This window comes from Somniosus microcephalus, unplaced genomic scaffold, assembly GCF_052327205.1.
Source record: "Somniosus microcephalus isolate GS21.2 unplaced genomic scaffold, FLI_Smic_1.0 unresolved_chr1, whole genome shotgun sequence".
Classification (NCBI taxonomy): Eukaryota; Metazoa; Chordata; class Chondrichthyes; order Squaliformes; family Somniosidae; genus Somniosus; species Somniosus microcephalus.
Window position 1 is genome coordinate 159,553,425 of NW_028225179.1, and position 26,574 is coordinate 159,579,998.

At 50.3% G+C, this 26,574-nt stretch overlaps 3 protein-coding genes across 3 annotated transcripts in view; 1 reads left to right on the forward strand and 2 right to left on the reverse strand.

Moving 5' to 3' along the window:
- The window catches only part of LOC147096376 (E3 ubiquitin-protein ligase TRIM39-like), a 68,191-nt gene extending 64,152 nt beyond the window's left edge, over nt 1–4,039 (reverse strand). Inside the window, exon 1 of the mRNA XM_085973810.1 lies at nt 3,818–4,039. Within this exon, the coding sequence (XP_085829936.1) occupies nt 3,818–4,039 (222 nt within the window). The remainder of the gene's footprint in view (nt 1–3,817) is intronic.
- The window catches only part of LOC147096368 (zinc-binding protein A33-like), a 766,539-nt gene that overhangs the window by 330,153 nt on the left and 409,812 nt on the right, over nt 1–26,574 (forward strand). The window lies entirely within an intron of this gene.
- LOC147096377 (zinc-binding protein A33-like) overlaps nt 5,551–26,574 on the reverse strand; it is a 52,241-nt gene continuing 31,217 nt past the window's right edge. The window contains exon 6 of the mRNA XM_085975144.1: nt 5,551–8,058. Coding sequence (XP_085831270.1) covers nt 7,526–8,058 — 533 coding nt within the window. The 3' untranslated portion in view covers nt 5,551–7,525. The remainder of the gene's footprint in view (nt 8,059–26,574) is intronic.

Here is a 26,574-nt window from a genome sequence, read left to right on the forward strand (position 1 = left end):
AAAGAGAGAGATCAGGACACATTTCTTCATGGAAAGGGGAGGTAGAAGTGTGGGAACTCTGTCCGACAAACAGTAGTAGATGCTCGCTCAATTAATAATTTCACTCCTGAGGGCCGATAGACTTTTACTAACCAAGGTTATGAAAGGATATGGACCCAAGGCAGTAGATGGAATACCGAACAACCATGATCTCATTGAATGATCGATCAGGGTCGAGGGGCTGAATGGCCCACTCCTGTCCCCAAGTTCCTATGTTCCGGCTCAACGGCAGAGACTGGGCCAGCCCTGCTCAGCACCTCCTGACCGCCCCCTGGCTCTCCAAAACACTGCCCCCTCCCTCTCCCCATCACTGCCCGCCTCTCCCCATCACTGCCCCCTCCTCTCCCCATCACTGCCCCTCCTCTCCCATCACTGCCCCTCTCCCTCTCCCCGATCACTGCCCCTCCCTCTCCCGATCACTGCCTCCCTCCCTCTCCCCATCACTGCCCTCCTCTCCATCACTGCCCCTCCCTCTCCCCATCACTGCCCCCTCCCTCTCCCATCACCTGCCCCTCCCTCGCATCACTGCCCCTCCTCTCCCGATCACTGCCCTCTCTCCGCACCTCACTGCCCCCCTCCCCTCTCCCCATCACTGTCCCTCCCCCCATCACAGTCCCTCCCTCTCCCATCACCTGCCCCTCCCTCTCCCATCACTGCCCCCTCCCTCCCGATCACCGCCCCTCCCTCTCCCGATCACTGTCCCTCCCTCTCCCGATCACTGCCTCCTCTCCTCTCCCATCACTGCCCCTCCTCTCCCCATCACTGCCCCCTCCCTCATCCGATCACTGCCCTCCTCTCTCCGATCACTGCCCCTCCCTCTCCCATCACTGCCCCTCCCTCTCCCCATCACTGCACTCCTCTCCCTCTCCCCATCACTGCCCCTCCCTCTCCCCGATCACTGCCCCCTCCCTCTGCCCGATCACTGCCCCCTCCCTCTCCCATCACAGCCTGCCCCCTCCCATCACTCCCCATCTCCTGCCCCGTCCTCTCCCGATCACTGCCCCTCCCTCTCCCGATCACTGCGCTCTCTCCATCACTGCCCTCCCTCTCCCATCACTGCCTCCCTCTCCCCATCACTGCCCCTCCCTCTCCATCACTGCCCTCCCCCCTCTCCCGATCACTGCCCCTCCCTCTCCCGATCACTGCCCCTTCATCCTCCCGATCACTGCCCCCTCCCTCTCCCCATCACTGGCCCTCCTCTCCCGATCACTGCCCCTCCCTCTCCCGATCACTGCCCCTCCCTCTCCCGATCACTGCCCCTTCATCTCCCGATCACTGCCCCTCCCTCTCCCGATCACTGCCCCTCCCTCTCCCCATCACTGGCCCCTCCCTCTCCCGATCACTTGCCCCCTCCCTCTCCCCATCACTGGCCCTCCCTCTCCCATCCACTGCCCCCTCCCTCTCCCCATCACTGCCCCCTCCTCTCCCATCACTGCCCCCTCCTCTCCCCATCACTGCCCCCTCCTCTCCGATCACTGCCCCCCTCCCTCTCCCATCACTGCCCCCTCCCTCTCCCCATCACTGCCCCTCCCTCTCCCCATCACTGCCCCCTCCCTCTCCCCATCACTGCCCCCCTCTCTCCCCATCACTGCCCCCCCTCTCCCCGATCACTGCCCCTCCCTCTCCCATCACTGGCCCCTCCTCTCCCCATCACTGCCCGCTCCCTCTCCCGATCACTGCCCCCCTCCCTCTCCCATCACTGCCCCCTCCCTCTCCCGATCACTGCCCCCTCCCTCTCCCGATCACTGCCCCTCCCTCTCCGATCACTGCCCCCTCCCTCTCCCATCACTGCCCTCCTCTCCGATCACTGCCCCTCCCTCTCCCGATCACTGCCCCCCCTCTCCCGATCACTGCCCCCTCCCTCTCCCGATCACCTGCCCCTCCCTCTCCCCGATCACTGCCCCCTCCCTCTCCCCATCACTGCCCCCTCCCTCTCCCGATCACTGCCACCCTCCCTCTCCCCATCACTGCCCCTCCCTCTCCCCATCTCATGCCCCCTCCCTCTCCCCATCACTGCCCCTCCCTCTCCCGATCACTGCCTCCTCCTCTCCCGATCACTGCCACTCCCTCTCCCGATCACTGACCCTCCCTCTCCCCATCCTCCCTCTCCCGATCACTGCCTCCTCCCTCTCCCGATCACTGCCACTCCCTCTCCCGATCACTGACCCTCCCTCTCCCCATCACTGCCCCTCCCTCTCCCCATCACTGCCCCCTCCCTCTCCCGATCACTGCCCCTCCCTCTCCCCATCACTGCCCCCTCCCTCTCCCCATCACTGCCCCTCCCTCTCCCGATCACTGCCCCCTCCCTCTCCCCATCACTGCCCCTCCCTCTCCCCATCACTGCCCCCTCCCTCTCCCCATCACTGCCCCTCCCTCTCCCGATCACTGCCCCCTCCCTCTCCCCATCACTGCCCCTCCCTCTCCCCATCACTGCCCCCCCTCTCCCCATCACTGCCCCCTCCCTCTCCCGATCACTGTTCACTCCCTCCAAATCGCATCCCCCGACCCCAGGACGTACCCGGCAATGCACAGAAGGTTCATAAAGCTCGGCAGTCAAATTCCAATTAATGCCGAGTCCCAATATTTGAAATCTCATAGACCTGAAACGTTACCTCTGTCTCTGTCTCCACAGATGCCGCCTGACCTGCTCAGTATTTCCAGCATTTTCTGATATTATTTCAGATTTCCAGCTTCCGCAGTGTTTTGTTTTTGTATTTGGAACTGAAGTAATTCTGTGCATTGAATATAATTTCAATGGGCCTGCCCGTGTGTGGCAGGAAATCCAATGGGCGGTGAAATCGGTGGACTGCGCCCAGAGCCACATTTCCACCCACTCCCCCCAGCTGTGTCCATTCATTGCCAGAGGGAGGGTGGAAGGTCCCAGCCCAGGGATTTGATGCTAAACTACACTGGTTTATATATTGCATCCCCAGATAATCTTACCAGAGTCAACTGAGCCGTGAGTAACTTTATCCTGGCAACTAATTTTATATAAATCGCACCGTTAGGCTTTGCCAAATGTGAGTTTCTCACACCACTGTTTAATTTCAGTTATTTCAATCTGTAAACCTCTGGTTTGTGTGATAATATCTGCTATTTATAGAGAGTTTAGTAGTGTAGGAGGAGACTAGATTGAATTCAGTCAGTAAATTACTGCCACTGAGGTATCTGTTAGTGCCGCAGATGTGCGCTGCTGTGAGGAGCAAATGGAAAAACGTGACAGCATCTGGATCGTAAGAGGAAACATCTGTTTTCAGCAGGGGTGTCGGATCAGACCCTGGAACAGGTTGATCCGGCCCGCGGACTTGACCTCAGAGGCGGACTGACTATCGGGAAATGTCCCCGAGTCTCCCCCGGACCCTCCACCGATGAATTTGGACTCTGGATCTTTCTAAAGCCGGTCTGTCCCGGGGCTCTGAGGCGTTTCCCGAGCTCCCCCCTCCCCGCTCTCCAGCCGCCTTCACTCACTCTGCAGCGCTTCTCTGCTCTGCAGTGAAACCCCGATTAAAATGAGACGGAGCTGATAAGCTGAGGGTTGGAACTGACTATTGACCAGGTCATTGTCACTGGACCCGCCCCCTCACTGAGTGACAGGCTCTCCGGCCAATCCACTTCCCCCGGGAGAGACCCGCCCCCTCACTGAGTGACAGGCTCTCCGGCCAATCCGCTTCCCCCGGGAGACCCGCCTCCTCACTGAGTGACAGGCTCTCCGGCCAATCCACTTCCCCCGGGAGAGACCCGCCCCCCTCACTGAGTGACAGGCTCTCCGGCCAATGACCAGGTCATTGTCACTGGACACGGGCTCTTCTATTTCAGCCTGTGAATCGCACGCAGACGGGTCGCGGAACAGACTCAGGAATTGGTCATTGACGGAACCTTCATGCGGTTCCTTCTGAGAGCGAGTGAAGCTGGCGGGCCTTGGGGAAGTGTGGCCAATGGCCGCGGTGGGAAAGCAGCTCGAGTGAGCCGGACCGCGGGAATCCACCGGAGACACGGCCATGGAGCGCCACCTTCCGGCTGTGGAGCCACATTACAGGCAGCGAGCTCACCGGCTTCCTGCAGTTCTGACCAAGGCTCATCGACCTGAAACTCGGTTTCTCTCCCTGCACATGCTGCCTGACCTGCTGAGGATTTCCAGCATCTTCTGTGTTTATTCCTGCAGTTCACACCTCATTCTGGAATTAGCTGGACATTTTGAACTACCGCCCAAAACCAATTTATTCCCCAGAATTCGTTCATTGATTTTTTTGTTCGTAATGAATTTGCATCCAACCAGCGATCACGTGGTTTTAGAGCAGTCTCGCCATGTTAATTACATTCATTAATCTAACAATACAAACAAAGCGAACGGAAAGAACAAAAAATGTTGTGAGACAAAAACTGTAAAGCAGGAAGTTCAGGCGCTGCTTACTGGTCTGTCAGGAGCAAGATACCCGTGGATGTAGTGGAAGAAAGTTCACGGGCACTGTTGTTGGCCACACATTGAGATCCGGATCTTACTCAGGCCAACAGAGGCAGGTAAAGAAGAGAGGAAAGGAGCATCAATCACACAGCGGCATGGGGTTTCCCAGCAGAACCAGGGTATATTCCAGCAGATGCATGAAGCACACAGCAGAGGCAATCAGCATCCCAGCAGAAGCAGGGTGCTCACATCAGAGCCAAGACACGTCCCAGCACAGACAGGGAGGTAAAGAAATGAAACAAAGGTGCTCTCTTCTTCTGTATCTGCTCGAAGCAGTTTACATTTCCGTATTAGCAGAGACATGGTGTGAACAGTAATATAAAAAACAGAATCTACTAATACAATAAACCTGAATTGGAAAAGGTGTTTCAGGTGTATAACGCCTCATCACGAGTTCTGATGAAAAGATTCACATTCAAACCATCAATCGGCTCTTTTCTCTTTACAGATACTGACTGGTCTGCCATGCACTGCCGGCACTTTGTGTTTTATATCCGGTAGGAACAGTTTGCCAGTGAGCCCCATCAGCTGGGAACAGATGTGTGGCACTGGAGGGGCGGGGGAAAAGGGGGCAACTGAATTTGCCACACTACAGTGACAGAGCTTACTCATGAAAAAAATAAGTTGGAAACCACAATATTTCTCAATGCACTGAGGGCTGTAAAAGAGATTTCACTCCAGCTTATAGGGCAGCACAGCTCAGACTGGGAGATCACCATGTGTGGAGTGCAGCGAGCACCGTGGCACAGTGAGCTGAGCACCAGCACAGCCAATCGCCTTTTTATAATGTGGCTTTCTTTGTAGAAGTCCCTCAAACCTCAATTTCCTCACTTCTTCTCCTGAAGGCACTAACTCCAGTCTCGGGAACAGCAGAGCTGAGCTCAGTTGTGTCCTCACCTGATGGCCACATCCAGCGGGAGGAGTCACTGGAGAGCACCCAGGCTGGGGTTCTTTTCTCTAGATAAGAGAAGACTGAGGGATGATGTCGCTTTTAAAAGTTCTTTAGAATAATTTCTCCGTGACTACACAAAGCACTCTGGGTCCAGGTATATTGTGTATCAGTAAAACAGGTTTATTACGCATTAAACATCCAGTACAAAGAAGTAATACTGAACAAGAAGATAGTCACAGTCTGTTCATCGAACCCTGGCATTCCTCCGAGTGACTGTGGCGCTAATTACATTACATGGACGTTACATTAAACCTACCTCTTTGACCAAGCTCAGTATCAGATTTGGTTTGATAACATTCCTGTGAAACACCTTGGGTCATTTTACTATGTTTAAGGTGCTATATAAATGCAATTTGTTGTTGTTTGATTCAAATCCAGGACCAAGGGGTGAAGTAACGGTCTGACACATACCTAGGGCGCTGCCTAGGATAATCCAGTAACTAGTTTCCATTCACTTTTGACCAAGGTATCTCCCAGGCACCCTCTGGAAATAAATTTCATGTCTTCAGCAACCACTTCAGAGATTTTTTAACTGATTAATCTCCTCTCTGTACTCGGAATACAGGCCCAGATTTTGGAATTCCGCTCTCCTGACACACAGCAAGAGCCCATATTGGAAAATTCCACAATCCCAACCTGTGCTTTTTTGAACATTGGACAAACCGGGATACGGATTTTCCCGACAGGGACTCGGTGTGTGCCAGGAGCACGGAAGAGGGAATTCTAGGCTCGTGTTTATTTTCCATTCTTTTTTCTGATCCCATCGTCTTTCAGTTCTGAAGGAAGGTCCTGCCTGAATTGTCTGATCAGCCCAGTGTTTCAGCATTTGCAGTTTTTGATATTCCCTCAGTACCGGTTTCCACCAGCAGGTGGTGATACTGCACTGTAAAACTTTACAGCTCTTTGTACAGCTCGCCATCTCCATCTCCTGGCTGAAAGTGGCACTACAAGCAACTGCGAGGGAACGTCAAACACTCTGGGGTGAATTTTCACTTTTACCACAACAGGCGTTAGCGGATCGGCCGCCCGTTTTACAGCCCGCACCGCAGTAAAAGTGAACATTCAGCCCGGTAAACCGAAGATTTGCAAACTCCCCGTCATCTTGAGGAGAGATAGTTTGTGTATTTCTCATCACTAATGGTGCTGATGAACTGAGGAATGTCCTCATTTTGAGAGCACAACTTATACCTGCTTTTTAATATAAAGGAGTGGGGCAGTGATGAGAAAGGGCTGGGATGGAGTTGCTGTCGGTTTTACTTTTTATTTTAGTCTTTGTTTTTATTACAGTGTCAGCCAGTGGCTCAGTTGGTCGTACTCTCACTTCCTGAGTCAGAAAGTTGTGGGTTCAAGTCCCACTCCAGAGACATGAGCACAACAATCTAGGCTGACACTCCAGTGCAGTACTGAGCGAGCGCCGCACTGTCGGAGGGGTCTTTTCGATGAGACCTTAAACCGAGGCCCTGTCTGCTCTCTCAGGTGGATGTAAAAGATCCCAAGACACTATTTCAGAGAAGAGTTCTGAGGAAGGGTCATCGACCTGAAACGTTAACTCTGTTTCTCTCTCCACAGATGCTGCCTGACCTGCTGAGTATTTCCAGCATTTTCTCCTTTTATTTCAGATTTTCAGCATCCCGCAGTATTTTGCTTTTGTGTTTGAGTTTTCCCCGGTGCCTTGGCCAATATTTATCCCTCAATTAGCGTAACAAAAAACAGATTATCTGGTCATTATCACATTGCTGTCTGTGGGAGCTTGCTGTGCGCAGATTGGCTGCCGCGTTTCCCACATTACAACAGTGACTACACTCCAAAAAGTACTTCATTGGCTGTAAAGCGCTTTGGGAAGACCTGTGGTCGTGAAAGGCGCTATAGAAATGTAACTCTTTATTTCTTCTTCTGACATTTTATATTTTTATTGGTTGTATTTACAGTCTCATTGGGATTTTACAATGTGTAATTTGGAAATTACATTTTCCAACTCCTGACCCCTGACCTCTGCTCCTGACCCGAATGGTGCGGGGTCAAGTCACTGTGACGTCATGGATGATGCGGGCTGGCCCGAGGCCCCGCCCCTTTTACAGACCCGGATCGGAGCCGGAGCAGATTCTCAGACAATTGTTTTCATCCCAAGTCTCAAAGAAAGGATAAAGTTTCCCTGTGAATTTATTCCCAGTGAAGGTGTGGAGATGGGACTTGGTGTCCGCGCTGTAAAATGAAACTGTCCCGGACTCATAACTGAGATAAACTCCCACCTTCCCGGGGATCGGACCGGCGGGGAGAGGGGATTGAGGGGAGGAGTTTACATAAAACCCATCATTAAACCGCCCGATGGTCCAGACTCCAGTCTCCGGCCTCAATGTGACCCAACCCTTCCTCTCCACAGACTCTGCGGCTACTCCCAGACTCCAGCTCCGATTCCCCGCCACCTCCACCTCCCAGTAGCGTCTCCCCGATGTGAATCCCTCCGATCCCAGCACACAGGCCCAGTTTGTAAACCTCTTCCCGGTGTCAGGGAGATTCCTCTCGGTCCCGGTCCATCTCACACTCTTCAGATCCTCAGACACCTCGAGCTCTGGATTCGCTGTTTCCACATCCAGGGTCACAGAGACTGGGATAAAAAGCAGAGAATTAGAGAGATTCGCCCGGGATTAGAGAGAGACTCGCCGGGGATCGGGGGGAGAGACTGGCCAGGCATCGGGGGGAGAGACTGGCCGGGGATCGGGGGGAGAGACTGGCCGGGGATTGGGGGGAGAGACTGGCCGGGGATCGGGGGGAGAGATTGGCTGGGGATCGGGGAGAGAGACTGGCTGGGGATCGGGGAGAGACTGGCCGGGGATGGGGGGAGACTGGCCGGGAATCGGGGAGAGACTGGCCGGGTATTGGGGAGAGACTGGCCGGGGATCCGGGGGGGAGACTGGTCGGGGATCGGGGGAAGAGACTGGCCGGGGATCGGGGGGAGAGACTGGCCGGGGATCGGGGGGAGAGAATTTTGGAAACACCTAGAAATGAGCAACCCCCAATGCTATCATTACGAAGCCCTGAAATGCCAAGAGAGGACCATAAAGAAGAATACCCTAAGTCAACTAGTCCTGGGACTCAGTGAAGTAACTACTAACATTACTAACAATAACCAGCCCCAGGACAGTGACAGCATAACACAAAGAATTCGACCCAACACAATCGTCGCTAAGCAAAAGGAAAAATATCTGTCATATTGGGCAGAAACAACAAAAACCCAAAGCAAACTCAATTGCTACTTGGCCCTAAACAGACAATACAACATGGCTGATTACCTGACCATGGTAAAGGATAGCAAACTGAGAAAAACTTTTGACAATGTACAGACTTAGTGAACATAACCTGTCGATCGAAAAAGGTAGACACAGACAGACCCGGCTACCAAGAGAGGACAGGATATGCTCTCACTGCAGTCAGGGAGTGGTGGAGACAGAGATGCACTTCCTCACAGCTTGTAGAAAATATCAGGGCATAAGGGAGAATTTCTACCCAAAATTCACAAAAATATGCCCGGATTTCAGAAATTTGAATGACGACCAAAAACTCCCATACCTACTAGGGGAAGAGAGAAATTGCGTAACACTAGCGGCACACTATGTTACAGCTTGCCATAAACAGAGGGACAACCACTAAATATAAGAAAAGAGTATATATAAATTATATGAAATTATATCTATACACTCAGGGATATATCTGTTTATACACTGTATGGATAGATCTGTATTTTTGTGAACAAACATGAATGTTTTTCGATGCTTTGGCAACATAAGATGTAACTTGTCATGCCAATAAAGCGATTTGAATTGAATTGAATTGAATTGACTGGCCGGGGATCGGGGGAGACTGGCCGGGGATCGGGGGGAGAGACTGGCTGGGGATCGGGGGCAGAGACTGGCCGGGGATCGGGGGCAGAGACTGGCCGGGGATCGGGGGGAGAGACTGGCTGGGGATCGGGGGGAGAGACTGGCCGGTGATCGGGGGGAGACTGGCCGGGGATCGGGGGGAGAGACTGGCTGGGGATCGGGGGAGAGACTGGCCGGGGATCGGGGAGAGATGTTCTCACCGAGATCCCCCTTTCTGACTGATTTTTTGTTTCTCAATTCGAGAAAAGAGCCGCCCTGAGGGGAGGAAACGAGGATCTGACAACAGCAGAAAACACCGGGACTTCCAGGGAGGGAGGTCACAGCTTCTGAAAATATCAAACATTACACCCGCCTCCGCACTGTGGGATTCTGTGGGGATATAAATACTAAAATGAACAAGAGCTGGAACTGGAGCCTCGATGTACAACTAAATACTGTTCAGTTTAATGCCCCCAAACTGGGGTTAAAATACCTGGGGGTTGAACACATTCCATACTCCTTACCAGATTACTCACTGAGGAAAGTCACTCTGTGGGACTGGGTGTATATGGGTAGATGTGTGTGTGTGTTCCTCAAAGTAGAAAAGTCCCCGGTCTGGATGGGAGGCATCCTATGTTACTGGGGGAAGTAAGGGGGGAAATTGTGGAGGTTCTGGCCACAATCTTCCAATGCTCCTTAGATCTGGGGGTGGTGCCAGAGGACCGGAGGATTGCAAATGTTACACTGCTCTTTTAAAAAGGGGAGAGTGCTAAACCTGGCAACTACAGGCCAGTCAGCCTAACGTCGGTGGTGGGGAAAGTTGTAGAGACAATAATCTGGGACAAAATTAATCAGCGTTTGGAAAAGTATGGTCGAGTAAATGAAGGTCAGCACGGATTTGTTAAAGGCAAATCGTGTTTGACTAACGTGATCGAGTTCTTTGATGAAGTAACGGGGAGAGTTGATGAAGGTAGTGAGGTGGATGTGGTGTATATAGACTTTCAAAACAAGGTACCACATAAGAGACTTGTTATCAAAATTAAAGCCCACAGGATTAAAGGGCAGAAAGTAGCGAGTAGTGGTGAATGGTTGTTTTTCAGACTGGAGGGAAGTATACAGTGGTGATCCCTGGGTCCTTATTAGGACCACTGCTCCTTTTGATATCTATTAATGACCTGGACTTGGGTATACAAGGCATCATTTCAAAGTTTTCAGATGATATGAAACTTGTAAATGTTGTAAACAATGAGGAGGATAGTAACAGACTTCAGAAGGACATAGACAGACTAATGAAACGGTCAGACAAATGCTAGACAAAATTTAATGCAGAGAAGTGTTTAGTGATATTTTGGTAGGAAGAATGAGGAGAGGCAATATGAACTAAATGGTGTAATTTTAAAGGTGTGCAGGAACAAAGAGACCCCTGGGGGTGTCTGTACATAAATCTTTGAAAGTGGCAGGACAAGTTGAGAAGGCTGTTAAAATAATATGGGATCCTTGGCTTTATTAATACAGGAATAGAGTACAAAAGCAAGGAGGTTATGCTAAATCTTTATAAAACACTGGTTAGGCCTCAGCTGGAGGATTGTGTTCAATTCTGGGCACCACACTTTAGGAAGGATGTCAAGGCCTTGGACAGGGTGCAGAAGAAATTTAGTCGAATGGTACCAGGGATGAGGGACTTCAGTCACGTGGAGAGACTGGAGAAACTGGGGTTGTTCTCCTTAGAGCAGAGAAGGTTAAGAGGAGATTTGACAGACGTGTTCAATATCATGAATGTTTTTGATCGAGTAAATAAGGAGAAACTGTTTCGAATGGCAGAAGGGTTGGTAACCAGAGGACACAGATTGAAGGTGATTGGCCAAAGAACCAGAGGCGACATGAGGAAACATTTTTTACACAGCGAGTTGTTGTGATCGGGAATGCGCTGCCTGAAAGGGCGGTGGAAGCAGATTCAATAGTAACAATCCAAAGAGTATTGGATAAATAGTTCAAGGGAAAAAATGACAAGGTTGTGGGGAAAGAACAGGTGACTGGGATTAATAGGATAGCTCTACCAAAGATGGGCCGAATGGCCTCCTTTTGTTCTGTATCATTCTATGGTCACAAAAAATAAGCATTTTATTAAGAGTATCTAATCCTCCACCTGTGAGTAGTCTGCTTTCAAATCACTAAAAATGACTTTAAAACTGTACTGAACCATTTACTAGTTTCATTGGTGTACACTAGTCAGTTTCTTCGTAAATTAAATATTTTTTAATATTAGAAAACTGTTAAAACGTGCCTACTAGTGTCTGTGCCCCTAAAAACGGGTTCAATTTGAAGAGCTTCCTCAAATGGGCACAATCAGCGGAAAATCGCCAGGCTCATTATCCCGATCTGGCGGCGGGGCCAGTTTTATGGGCGGTGTCGATAAATGGAACAACACCCAAAAGCTCAGAGGGACTTGGACTTCGAGCTTCGAGCAGCGTAAGGAGATGAGAGCTACACGCTTACAACTGTTCCTGATAAGTCCTCCGGTGAGTATCTGTCTGTCCCAGTGTAAGAATCCTGAGAAATCCCCATTTCAGATTCCCACTAGCTAACATGGACGAAATGAAATAAACATTATTAGTTGTAGGTTTAGGTTGGTATTATGTAACTGTTAGTCAATGCTCGCCGATTCTTGAATAATCATGTTTATAAACCAGTGTAATATGCCTTGGGTAGACCCGGTTAGATTTTAAAATGGAAGAGGCCTTGGGCCTGCTTGACCAAATATTAAAGGTGCAGACTTTAACAAGCCTTGTTAGCAAAGCGACAGTCAGTCTGTGAGAAAAGCTGAGAGGATTAATGGAATTCCAGAGACTGAGATACGAGGCAGGGACTGTAAGATTGTTATAAATTACATGTTCGTTGTTGTTGTTTGAATTCTTGTTTTAATATCTTATAACCAATAATATCTTATAATCGTCAGTAAGAGATCCATAATCGTGTTTAAGGATTAAATGTAGAAGTTTGTAATCATCAACTGTATGCAATGATGACCTGAATGATGTGTAACATGTAACCCTTTTTCTTATGCTTAAAAGTCTGTGAGGAAGCTGTAACCAGACAGCCTGGGGTGAGAAAGAGATTTCCACGGTCAAATAGACTGCAGTTAGCCTGGGAACCAAGGTCAGGTGCAGTTACCATTGTGCTGAAATGTTAGAACATCCGCAGTGAATTATAAAAACAAAGGCTAACAGCAAGGGCTGTATCTCAACCTGTGGAGACATATTCCTTTAGTATTGCCATAAATATCCCAGATAAAACCGCGTGGACCACCCAGCATTGACATCGGTACCAGCTACGGACATGACAATGGCACACCCAGCCCAGTCGATCCTGTGGAGTCCGCCTCACAAACATCTGGGGACTTGTGCCAATATTGGGAGAGCTGTTCCACAGACAAGTCAAGCAACAGCCTGACATACTCATACTCACAGAATCATACCTTTCAGCCACTGTCCCAAACTCCTCCATCACCATCCCTGGACATTTCCTGTCCCACCGGCAGGACAGACCCACCAGGAGTGGTGGCACAGTGGTATACAGTCGGGAAGGATTGGTCCTGGGAGTCCTCAGTATTGACTCCGGACCCCATGAAGTCTCATGGCTTTAGGTAAAGCAAGGTGAAGGAAACCTCCTGCTGATTAACACCTACCGCCCTCCCTCAGCTGATGAATCAGTTCTCCTCCATGTTGAACACCACTTGGAAGAAGCACTGAGAGTAGCAAGGGCACAGAATGTACTCTGGGTGGGGGACTTCAATGTCCATCACCAAGACTGCCTCAGTAGCTCCTCTACTGACCGAGCTGGCCAAGTCCTTAAGGACATAACTGCCAGTCTGGGCCTATGACATGTGGTGTGAGAACCAACATGAGGGAAAAAGCTACTTGACCTCGTCCTCACTAAACTACCTGTCGCAGATGCATCTGCCCATGACAGCATTGGTAGCAGTGACCACTGCACAGTCATTGTGGAGATGAAGTCTGGTCTTCACACTGAGGACAACCTGCGTCGTGTTGTGTGGCACTACCACCGTGCTAAATGGGATAGATTCAGAACAGATCAAGCAGCTCCAAACTGGGCATCCATGAGGCGTTGTGGGCCATCAGCAGCAGCAGAATTGTATTCCACCACAATCAGTAACCTCATGGCCCGACATATCCCTCAGTCTACCATTACCATCAAACCAGGGGACCAACCCTGGCTCACTGAGGAGTGTAGAAGAGCATGCCAGGAGCAACACTAGGCGTACTGAAAAAGGAGGTTCCAACCTGGGGAAGCTGCAACACGGGAGTACATGCATGTTAAAAAGCAGAAGCAGCATGCTATAGACAGGGCTAAGTGAACCCACAATCAACGGATCAGATCAATGCTCTGCAGTTCTGCCACATCTAGTCGTGAATGGTGGTGGACCATTAAACAACTAACGGGAGAAGGAGGCTCTATGAACATCCCCATCGTCAAGGATGTTGGAGTCCAGTACATGAGAGCAAAAGACAAGGCTGAAGCGTTTTCAACCATCTTCAGCCAGAAGTGCCGAGTGGATGATCCATATTGGCCTTCCCCTGAGATCTCCACCATCACAGAAGCCAGTCTTCAGCCAATCCACTCCACGTGGTAGCAAGAAACGGCCGTGTGCACTGGATACGGTCAGAAGTGGGGATGTTCCCTGATGACTGCACAGTGTTCAGTGCCATTCACAACTCCTCAGATAATGAAGCAGTCCATGCCCGCATGCAACAAGACCTGGACGACGTTCAGGCTTGGGCTGATAAGAGGCAGGTAACATTCGCGCCACAGAGGTGCCAGGCACTGACTATCTCCAACAAGCAAGAGTCTAAGCACCGCCCCTTGACATTCAATGGCATTACCATCGCCAAATCCCCCACCATCAACATCCTGGGGGTCACCATTGACCAGAAACTTAACTGGACCAGCCACATAAATACTGTGGCAACAACAACAGGTCAGAGGCTAGGTATTCTGCGGCGAGTGTCTCAACTCCTGACTCCCCAAAGCCTTTCTACTATCTACAAGGCACAAGTAAGGAGTGTGATGGAATACTCTCCACTTGCCTGGATGACTGCAGCGCAAATAACACTCAAGAAGCTCAACACCATACAGGACAAAGCACCCGCTTGACTGGCACCCCCTCTAACACATTAAACATTCACTACCCCAACCAAGGACTGCAGCTCACCACCACCTTCTCAACGGCAATTAGGGATGGACAATAAATGCTGGCCAGGCCAGCGACGCCCACATCCCATAAAAATGAATTTAAAAAAAATTCAGCGAAGGCTATGGGCCCTGTCAACATCCCGTCTGTCGTGCTGAAGACTTGTGCTCCAGAAACAACAGTGTTTCTAGGCAAGCTGTTCCAGTACAGCTACAACACTGGCATCTATCCGACAATGCCGAAAATTGCCCTGGTATGTCTTGGCCACAAAAAGCAGGACAAATCCAACCCGGCCAATTACCACAATCGCCACCACCTCCAAGTTACCACCCATGTCTCACCTCCTGACTCCCCAAAGCCTTTCCAGCATCTACAAGGCACAAGTCAGGTGTGTGATGGAATACTCTCCACTTGCCTGGATGAGTGCAGCTCCAACAACACTCAAGTAGCTCGACACCTTCCAGGACAAAGCAGCACGCTTGATTGGCACCCCATCCACCACCTTAAACATTCACTCCCACAACCACCGGCGTACCGTGGCTGCAGTGTGTGCCATCTGCAAGATGCACTGCAGCAAATCACCAAGGCTTATTCGGCAGCACCTCGCAAACTCGTGACCTCTACCACCTAGAAGGACAAGGGCAGCAGGCGCATGCGAACACCACCACCTCCAAGTTACCACCCATGTCACACACCATCCTGACTTGGAAGTATATTGCCGTTTCTTCATCGTCACTGGGTCAAAATCCTGGAACATCCTACCGAACAGCACTGTGGGAGTACCTTCATCTCACGGACTGCAACAGTTCAACAGGCGGCTCACCGCCACCAACACAAGGGCAATTAGGGATGGGCAATAAATGCTGGCCTGGTCAGCGATGCCCACATCCCATAAACACATTTTAAAAAGAGTCTTAATTGTCAAAAACAGATGATGTAAGAGTGTCACCAAACCAAAAGCCTGAGTAAGCCAGGGTGATACCAATGTGGCATCTTTATGATTGGATTTTGTGTTTGGGTGTCAGTCACTCATTGGTTCAGGAGGGCTCCATGGGCTAGATTTTCAGTAGCTTGCGCCAGCAGTTAGCGCCTTAAGAGAAGTGATTTCCGGGCGCTATGCGTGTAGCGCCCAGGCGCAGCGCAGTTTGCGCCCCGCCCCAAATTAAGTTGCCCGTTAGCGCCGGCGCAAAGTTTAGCGCCCGCCCGGATGCACGCGCAGAAAATGACGTCACATCCTCGTTCAACGCCCTTTGGCCGCCCCGAATCCAAACTTCAGTCGGACCGCCCCATTGTGCGGCTGGCGTCCAGAGCGTTTGTAAAATGGAACGCAACACACCCTGGGGAGCGCAAATTAAAGGGCACTCCTCCTGCACTATAAAAGGCAGTCTGCATGTGTTGTCTGGAAGGGTCCAGTATGTTGTTGTGAACGGTGTATTTATGTTTCCGGCCACGGCCACCGCCACCGCCACCTCCTCCTCCTCTTCCTCTTCCTCTTCCTCTTCCTCCTCCTCTTCCTCTTCCTCCTCCTCCTCCCTCTGCCTTTGAAAAATACACATGCACCCTTCCCCTTTAAGAGCTCACTGGCACCAGAGTGTATGCCGTGCGCTGCGCCCGAGCTCGGGTGTTGCGCACTGCACCGCCGGCTTAGCGCCTAAAGATAGTCGTGGAACGCCTCCTTTAGCGCTCCACCAACCTCTTAGGGCGAAGCCACTGAATTTCCGGCAACGGGGCGCTACTTTGGGGCGGGCGCTAAGGTTAGCGCCCCAAAACTGTCTATACTGAAAATCTAGCCCCATAGGTTTTGAATGAGAGTAAGGATATAAGAAGTAGTTCTTAACAGCCTCAAATTGTAGAAGGTTACAGGAGTAGGAGATTCCAGGAGTAGGAGATTCCAGGAGTAGGAGATTCCAGGAGTAGGAGATTTCAGGAGTGGGAGATTTCAGGAGTGGGAGATTCCAGGAGTGGGAGATTCCAGGAGCGGGAGATTCCAGGAGCGGGAGATTCCAGGAGCGGGAGATTCCAGGAGCGGGAGATTCCAGGAGTAGAAGATTTCAGGAGAAGAAGATTCCAGGAGTAGGAGATTCCAGGGGTAGAAGATTCCAGGAGGAGGAGATTCCAGGAGTAGAAGATTCCAGGAGTAGGAGATTCCAGGAGTAGGAGATTCCAGGAGTAAGAGATTCCAGGAGTAAGAGATTCCAGGAGAAGAAGATTCCAGCAGTAGGAGATTCCAGGAGTAGAAGATTCCAGGAGTAGAAGATTCCAGCCGTAGGAGATTCCAGGAGTAGAAGATTCCAGCAGTAGGAGATTCCAGGAGTAGGAGATTCCAGGAGTAGGAGATTCCAGCAGTAGGAGATTCCAGGAGTAGAAGATTCCAGGAGTAGAAGATTCCAGCAGTAGGAGATTCCAGGAGTAGATGATTCCAGCAGTAGGAGATTCCAGGAGTAGGAGATTCCAGGAGTAGGAGATTCCAACAGTAGGAGATTCCAGGAGTAGGAGATTCCAGGAGTAGCAGATTCCAGGAGTAGCAGATTCCAGGAGTAGGAGATTCCAGGAGTAGGAGATTCCAGGAGTAGAAGATTCCAGGAGTAGGAGATCCCAGGAGTAGGAGATTCCAGGAGTAGGAGATTCCAGGAGTAGGAGATTCCAGGAGTAGGAGATTCCAGGAGTACGAGATTCCAGCAGTAGGAGATTCCAGCAGTAGGAGATTCCAGGAGTAGGAGATTCCAGGGGTAGGAGATTCCAGGGGTAGGAGATTCCAGGAGTAGGAGATTCCAGGAGTAGAAGATTCCAGGAGTAGAAGATTCCAGGAGTAGAAGATTCCAGGAGTAGGAGATTCCAGGAGTAGGAGATTCCAGGAGTAGGAGATTCCAGGAGTAGGAGATTCCAGCAGTAGGAGATTGCAGGAGTAGAAGATTCCAGGAGTAGAAGATTCCAGGAGTAGGAGATTCCAAGAGGAGGAGATTCCAGGAGTAGGAGATTCCAGGAGCAGGAGATTCCAGGAGCAGGAGATTCCAGGAGCAGGAGATTCCAGGAGCAGGAGATTCCAGGAGCAGGAGATTCCAGGAGTAGGAGATTCCAGGAGTAGGAGATTCCAGGAGTAGGAGATTACAGGAGCAGGAGATTCCAGGAGCAGGAGATTCCAGGAGTAGGAGATCCCAGGAGTAGGAGATTCCAGGAGTAGAAGATTCCAGGAGTAGGAGATCCCAGGAGTAGGAGATTCCAGGAGTAGACGATTCCATGAGTAGAAGATTCCAGGAGTAGAAGATCCCAGGAGTAGGAGATTCCAGGAGCAGGAGATTCCAGGAGCAGGAGATTCCAGGAGCAGGAGATCCCAGGAGCAGGAGATTCCAGGAGTAGCAGATTCCAGGAGTGGGAGATTCCAGGAGTAGGAGATTCCAGGAGTAGAAGATTCCAGGAATAGGAGATTCCAGGAGTGGAAGATTCCAGGAGCAGGAGATTCCAGCAGCAGGAGATTCCAGGAGCAGGAGATTCCAGCAGCAGGAGATTCCAGGAGTAGGAGATTCCAGGAGTAGAAGATTCCAGGAGTAGGAGATTCCAGGAGTGGAAGATTCCAGGAGCAGGAGATTCCAGCAGCAGGAGATTCCAGGAGCAGGAGATTACAGGAGCAGGAGATTCCAGGAGCAGGAGATTCCAGGAGCAGGAGATTCCCAGAGCAGGAGATTCCAGGAGTAGGAGATTCCAGGAGTAGCAGATTCCAGGAGTAGGAGATTCCAGGAGTAGGAGATTCCAGGAGTAGGAGATCCCAGGAGTAGAAGATGCCAGGAGCAGAAGATTACAGGAGCAGGAGATTCCAGGAGCAGGAGATTCCAGGAGCAGGAGATTCCAGTAGTAGAAGATTCCAGGAGTAGGAGATTCCAGGAGTAGGAGATTCCAGGAGTAGGAGATTCCAGGAGTAGGAGATTCCAGGAGTAGGAGATTCCAGGAGTAGCAGATTCCAGGAGTAGGAGATTCCTGGAGTAGCAGATTCCAGGAGTAGCAGATTCCAGGAGTAGAAGATTCCAGGAGTAGGAGATTCCAGGTGTAGGAGATTCCAGGAGTAGCAGATTCCAGGAGTAGCAGATTCCAGGAGTAGGAGATTCCAGGAGTAGGAGATTCCAGGAGTAGAAGATTCCAGGAGTAGAAGATTCCAGGAGTAGAAGATTCCAGGAGTAGGAGATTCCAGGAATAGAAGATTTCTGGAATAGAAGATTCCATTAGTAGACGATTCCAGGAGTCGGAGATTCCAGGAGTAGGAGATTCCAGGAGTAGGAGATTCCTGGAGTAGAAGATTCCAGGAGTAGGAGATTCCAGGAGTAGAAGATTCCAGGAGTAGAAGATTTCAGGAGTAGGAGATTCCAGCAGCAGGAGATTCTAGCAGCGGGAGATTCCAGGAGCGGGAGATTCCAAGAGCGGGAGATTCCAGGAGTAGGAGATTCCAGGAGTAGGAGATCCCAGGAGTAGGAGATTCCAGGAGCAGGAGATTCCAGGAGTAGAAGATGCCAGGAGCAGAAGATTCCAGGAGCAGGAGATTCCAGGAGTAGGAGATTCCAGGAGTAGAAGATTCCAGGAGTAGGAGATTCCAGGAGTAGGAGATTCCAGGAGTAGGAGATTCCAGGAGTAGGAGTTTCCAGGAGTAGGAGATTCCAGGAGTAGGAGATTCCTGGAGAAGCAGATTCCAGGAGTAGGAGATTCCAGGTGTAGGAGATTCCAGGAGGAGGAGATTCCAGGAGTAGCAGATCCCAGGAGTAGGAGATTCCAGGAGTAGGAGATTCCAGGAGTAGGAGATTCCAGGAGTAGAAGATTCCAGGAGAAGAAGATTCCAGGAGTAGGAGATTCCAGGAATAGAAGATTTCTGGAATAGAAGATTCCATTCGTAGACGATTCCAGGAGTAGGAGATTCCAGGAGTAGAAGATTCCAGGAGTAGGAGATTCCAGGAGTAGAAGATTCCAGGAGTAGAAAATTTCAGGAGTAGGAGATTCCAGGAGTAGAAGGTTCCAGGAGTAGAAGGTTCCAGGAGTAGAAGATTCCAGGAGTAGAAGATTCCAGGAGTAGGAGATTCCAGGAATAAAAGATGCCAGTGATAGAAGATTCCATGAGTAGAACATTCCAGGAGTCGGAGATTCCAGGAGTAGGAGATTCCTGGAGTAGAAGATTCCAGGAGTAGAAGATTCCAGGAGTAGGAGATTCCAGGAATAGAAGATTCCAGGAATAGAAGATTCCAGGAGTAGGAGATTCCGGGAGTAGAAGATTCCGGGAGTAGAAGATTCTGGGAGTAGGAGATTCCGGGAGTAGGAGATTCCGGGAGTAGGAGATTCCGGGAGTAGAAGATTCCAGGTGTAGGAGATTCCTGGTGTAGGAGATTCCAGGTGTAGGAGATTCCAGGAGTAGAAGATTCCAGCAGTAGGAGATTCCAGGTGTAGAAGATTCCTGGATTAGAAGATTTCAGGAGTAGAAGATTCCAGGAGTAGGAGATTCCAGGAGTAGGAGATTCCAGGAGTAGAAGATTCCAGGAGTAGGAGATTCCAGGAGTAGAAGATTCCAGGAGTAGCAGATTCCAGGAGTAGAAGATTCCAGGAGTAGGAGATTCCAGGAGTAGAAGATTCCAGGAGCAGAAGATTCCAGGAGTAGGAGATTCCAGGAGTAGGAGATTCCAGGAGTAGGAGATTCCAGGAGCAGGAGATTCCAGGAGCAGAAGATTCCAGGAGCAGGAGATTCCAGGAGCAGGAGATTCCAGGAGCAGGAGATTCCAGGAGAAGGAGATTCCAGGAGAAGGAGATTACAGGAGCAGGAGATTCCAGGAGCAGGAGATTCCAGGAGCAGGAGATTCCAGGAGCAGGAGATCCCAGGAGCAGGAGATTCCAGGAGTAGAAGATTCCAGGAGTAGGAGATTCCAGGAGGAGACGATTCCATGAGTAGAATATTCCAGGAGCAGGAGATCCCAGGAGCAGGAGATTCCAGGAGTAGGAGATTCCAGGAGTAGGAGATTCCAGGAGTAGGAGAACCCAGGAGTAGGAGATTCCAGGAGTAGGAGATTCCAGGAGCAGGAGATTTCAGGAGCAGGAGATTCCAGGAGCAGGAGATTCCAGGAGTAGCAGATTCCATGAGTAGCAGATTCCAGGAGGAGATTCCAGGAGTAGAAGATTCCAGGAGTAGCAGGTTCCAGGAGTAGGAGATTCTAGGAGTAGAAGATTCCAGGAGTAGCAGATTCCAGGAGTAGGAGATTCCAGGAGTAGGAGATTCCAGGAGTAGAAGATTCCAGGAGTAGGAGGTTCCAGGAGTAGGAGATTCCAGGAGTAGGAGATTCCAGGAGAAGGAGATTCCTGGAGTAGAAGATTCCAGGAGTAGGAGATTCCAGGAGTAGAAGATTCCAGGAGTAGAAGATTTCAGGAGTAGGAGATTCCAGCAGCAGGAGATTCTAGCAGCGGGAGATTCCAGGAGCGGGAGATTCCAAGAGCGGGAGATTCCAGGAGTAGGAGATTCCAGGAGTAGGAGATCCCAGGAGTAGGAGATTCCAGGAGCAGGAGATTCCAGGAGTAGAAGATGCCAGGAGCAGAAGATTCCAGGAGCAGGAGATTCCAGGAGTAGGAGATTCCAGGAGTAGAAGATTCCAGGAGTAGGAGATTCCAGGAGTAGGAGATTCCAGGAGTAGGAGATTCCAGGAGTAGGAGATTCCAGGAGTAGGAGATTCCAGGAGTAGGAGATTCCTGGAGAAGCAGATTCCAGGAGTAGGAGATTCCAGGTGTAGGAGATTCCAGGAGGAGGAGATTCCAGGAGTAGCAGATTCCAGGAGTAGGAGATTCCAGGAGTAGGAGATTCCAGGAGTAGGAGATTCCAGGAGTAGAAGATTCCAGGAGAAGAAGATTCCAGGAGTAGGAGATTCCAGGAATAGAAGATTTCTGGAATAGAAGATTCCATTCGTAGACGATTCCAGGAGTAGGAGATTCCAGGAGTAGAAGATTCCAGGAGTAGGAGATTCCAGGAGTAGAAGATTCCAGGAGTAGAAGATTTCAGGAGTAGGAGATTCCAGGAGTAGAAGGTTCCAGGAGTAGAAGGTTCCAGGAGTAGAAGATTCCAGGAGTAGAAGATACCAGGAGTAGGAGATTCCAGGAATAAAAGATGCCAGTGATAGAAGATTCCATGAGTAGAACATTCCAGGAGTCGGAGATTCCAGGAGTAGGAGATTCCTGGAATAGAAGATTCCAGGAGTAGAAGATTCCAGGAGTAGGAGATTCCAGGAATAGAAGATTCCAGGAATAGAAGATTCCAGGAGTAGGAGATTCCGGGAGTAGAAGATTCCGGGAGTAGAAGATTCTGGGAGTAGGAGATTCCGGGAGTAGGAGATTCCGGGAGTAGGAGATTCCGGGAGTAGAAGATTCCAGGTGTAGGAGATTCCTGGTGTAGGAGATTCCAGGTGTAGGAGATTCCAGGAGTAGAAGATTCCAGCAGTAGGAGATTCCAGGTGTAGAAGATTCCTGGATTAGAAGATTTCAGGAGTAGAAGATTCCAGGAGTAGGAGATTCCAGGAGTAGGAGATTCCAGGAGTAGAAGATTCCAGGAGTAGGAGATTCCAGGAGTAGAAGATTCCAGGAGTAGCAGATTCCAGGAGTAGAAGATTCCAGGAGTAGGAGATTCCAGGAGTAGAAGATTCCAGGAGCAGAAGATTCCAGGAGTAGGAGATTCCAGGAGTAGGAGATTCCAGGAGTAGGAGATTCCAGGAGCAGGAGATTCCAGGAGCAGAAGATTCCAGGAGCAGGAGATTCCAGGAGCAGGAGATTCCAGGAGCAGGAGATTCCAGGAGAAGGAGATTCCAGGAGAAGGAGATTACAGGAGCAGGAGATTCCAGGAGCAGGAGACTCCAGGAGCAGGAGATTCCAGGAGCAGGAGATCCCAAGAGCAGGAGATTCCAGGAGTAGAATATTCCAGGAGTAGGAGATTCCAGGAGGAGACGATTCCATGAGTAGAATATTCCAGGAGCAGGAGATCCCAGGAGCAGGAGATTCCAGGAGTAGGAGATTCCAGGAGTAGGAGATTCCAGGAGTAGGAGAACCCAGGAGTAGGAGATTCCAGGAGTAGGAGATTCCAGGAGCAGGAGATTTCAGGAGCAGGAGATTCCAGGAGCAGGAGATTCCAGGAGTAGCAGATTCCATGAGTAGCAGATTCCAGGAGGAGATTCCAGGAGTAGAAGATTCCAGGAGTAGCAGGTTCCAGGAGTAGGAGATTCCAGGAGTAGAAGATTCCAGGAGTAGCAGATTCCAGGAGTAGGAGATTCCAGGAGTAGGAGATTCCAGGAGTAGGAGATTCCAGGAGTAGAAGATTCCAGGAGTAGGAGGTTCCAGGAGTAGGAGATTCCAGGAGTAGGAGATTCCAGGAGAAGGAGATTCCTGGAGTAGAAGATTCCAGGAGTCGGAGATTCCAGGAGTAGAAGATTCCAGGAGTAGAAGATTCCAGGAGTAGAAGATTCCAGGAGTAGGAGATTCCAGGAGTAGGAGATTCCTGGAGTAGAAGATTCCGGGTGTAGAAGATTCCAGGAGTAGAAGATTCCGGGAGTAGGAGATTCCGGGAGTAGGAGATTCCGGGAGTAGGAGATTCCGGGAGTAGGAGGTTCCAGGAGTAGGAGATTCCAGGAGTAGAAGATTCCAGGAGTAGCAGATTCCAGGAGTAGAAGATTCCAGGAGTAGGAGATTCCAGGAGTAGAAGATTCCAGGAGTAGAAGATTCCAGGGGTAGGAGATTCCAGGAGCAGGAGATTCCAGGAGCAGGAGATTCCAGGAGCAGGAGATTCCAGGAGGAGATTCCAGGAGTAGAAGATTCCAGGAGTAGGAGATTCCAGGAGCAGGAGATTCCAGGAGCAGGAGATTCCAGGAGAAGGAAATTACAGGAGCAGGAGATTCCAGGAGCAGGAGATTCCAGGAGCAGGAGATCCCAGGAGTAGGAGATTCCAGGAGTAGAAGATTCCAGGAGTAGGAGATCCCAGGAGTAGGAGATTCCAGGAGTAGACGATACCATGAGTAGAATATTCCAGGAGTGGAAGATCCCAGGAGTAGGAGATTCCAGTCGTAGGAGATTCCAGGAGCAGGAGATCCCAGGAGCAGGAGATTCCAGGAGCAGAAGATTCCAGGAGCAGGAGATTCCAGGAGCAGGAGATTCCAGGAGCAGGAGATTCCAGGAGCTGGAGATTCCAGAAGTAGCAGATTCCAGGAGTAGGAGATCCCAGGAGTAGGAGATTCCAGGAGTAGAAGATTCCAGGAGTAGAAGATTCCAGGAGTAGGAGATTCCAGGAATAGGAGATTCCAGGAGTAGGAGATTCCAGGAGTAGAAGATTCCACGAATAGAAGATTCCAGGAGTAGGAGATTCCAGCAGCAGGAGATTCTAGGAGCAGGAGATTCCAGGAGGAGATTCCAGGAGCAGGAGATTCCAGGAGCAGGAGATTCCAGGAGCAGGAGATTCCAGGAGTAGGAGATCCCAGGAGTAGAAGATTCCAGGAGTAGAAGATTCCAGGAGTAGGAGATTCCAGGAGTAGGAGATTCCAGGAGTAGAAGATTCCAGGAATAGGAGTTTCCAGGAGTGGAAGATTCCAGGAGCAGGAGATTCCAGCAGCAGGAGATTCTAGCAGCAGGAGATTCCAGGAGCGGGAGATTCCAAGAGCGGGAGATTCCAGGAGTAGGACATTGCAGGAGTAGGACATTCCAGGAGTAGGAGATTCCAGGAGTAGGAGATTCCAGGAGCAGGAGATACCAAGAGTAGAAGATTCCAGGAGCAGAAGATTCCAGGAGCAGGAGATTCCAGGAGTAGGAGATTCCAGGAGTAGGAGATTCCAGGAGTAGGAGATTCCTGGAGTAGAAGATTCCAGGAGTAGAAGATTCCAGGAGTAGAAGATTCCAGGAGTAGCAGATTCCAGGAGTAGCAGATTCCAGGAGTAGCAGACTCCAGGAGTAGCAGATTCCAGGAGTAGGAGATTCCAGGAGTAGGAGATTCCAGGAGTAGGAGATTCCAGGAGTAGAAGATTCCAGGAGTAGAAGATTCCAAGAGTAGGAGATTCCAGGAATAGAAGATTCCTGGAATAGAAGATTCCATGAGTAGATGATTCCAGGAGTAGGAGATTCCAGGAGTAGGAGATTCCTGGAGTAGAAGATTCCAGGAGGAGGAGATTCCAGGAGTAGAAGATTCCAGGAGTAGAAGATTTCAGGAGTAGGAGATTCCAGGAGTAGGAGATTCCAGGAATAGAAGATGCCAGGAATAGAACATTCCATGAGTAGAACATTCCAGGAGTAGGAGATTCCAGGAGTAGGAGATTGCAGGAGTAGGAGATTCCTGGAGTAGAAGATTCCAGGAGTAGAAGATTCCAGGAGTAGAAGATACCAGGAGTAGGAGATTCCAGGAATAGAAGATTCCAGGAATAGAAGATTCCAGGAGTAGGAGATTCCAGGAATAGAAGATTTCAGGAGTAGAAGATTCCGGGTGTAGAACATTCCAGGAGTAGAAGATTCCGGGAGTAGGAGATTCCGGGAGTAGGAGATTCCAGCAGTAGGAGATTCCAGGAGTAGAAGATTCCAGGAGTAGAAGATTCCAGGAGTAGGAGATTCCGGGAGTAGGAGATTCCAGGAGTAGAAGATTCCAGGTGTAGAAGATTCCAGGTGTAGAAGATTCCAGGAGTAGATGATTCCAGCAGTAGGAGATTCCAGGTGTAGAAGATTCCAGGTGTAGAAGATTTCAGGAGTAGAAGATTCCAGGAGTAGGAGATTCCAGGAGTAGAAGATTCCAGGAGTAGAAGATTCCAGGAGTAGGAGATTCCGGGAGTAGGAGATTCCAGGAGTGGAAGATTCCAGGTGTAGAAGATTCCAGGTGTAGAAGATTCCAGGAGGAGATGATTCCAGCAGTAGGAGATTCCAGGTGTAGAAGATTCCAGGAATAGAAGATTTCAGGAGTAGAAGATTCCAGGAGTAGGAGATTCCAGGAGTAGAAGATTCCAGGAGTAGGAGGTTCCGGGAGTAGGAGATTCCGGGAGTAGGAGATTCCAGGAGTAGAAGATTCCAGGAGTAGAAGATTCCAGGAGTGGAAGATTCCTGGAGTAGAAGATTCCTGGAGTAGAAGATTCCTGGAGTAGGAGATTCCTGGAGTAGGAGATTCCAGGAGTAGAAGATTCCAGGAGTAGGAGATTCCAGGAGTAGAAGATTCCAGGAGTAGAAGATTCCTGGAGTAGAAGATTCCAGGAGAAGAAGATTCCAGGAGTAGAAGATTCCGTAGGAGATTCCAGGAGTGGAAGATTCCAGGAATAGGAGATTTCAGGAGTAGGAGATTCCAGGAGTAGGAGATTCCAGGAGTAGGAGATTCCAGGAGTAGAAGATTCCAGGAGTAGGAGATTCCAGGAGTAGGAGATTCCAGGAGTAGGAGATTCCAGGAGTAGGAGATTCCAGGAATAGGAGATTGCAGGAATAGAAGATTCCAGGAGTAGAAGATTCTAGAGTAGAAGATTTCAGGAGTAGAAGATTCCAGGAGTAGGAGATTCCAGGAGTAGGAGATTCCAGGAGAAGGAGATTCCAGGAGCAGGAGATTCCAGGAGCAGGAGATTCCAGCAGCAGGAGATTCCAGCAGCAGGAGATTCCAGGAGTAGGAGATTCCAGGAGTAGAAGATTCCAGGAGTAGGAGATTCCAGGAGTAGGAGATTCCAGGAGTAGAAGATTCCAGGAGTAGACGATTCCAGGAGTAGAAGATCCCAGGAGTAGAAGATTCCAGGAGTAGGAGATTCCAGGACTAGGAGATTCGAGGAGTAGGAGTTTCCAGGAGCAGGAGATCCCAGGAGCAGGAGATTCCAGGAGCAGAAGATTCCAGGAGCAGGAGGTTCCAGGAGCAGGAGATTCCAGGAGCAGGAGATTCCAGGAGCAGGAGATTCCAGGAGCAGGAGATTCCACGAGTAGGAGATTCCAGGAGTAGGAGATTCCAGGAGTAGAAGATTCCAGGAGTAGGAGATTCCAAGAGTAGGAGATTCCAGGAATAGAAGATTCCAGGAATAGAAGATTCCAGGAGTAGAAGATTCCAGGAGTAGGAGATTCCAGG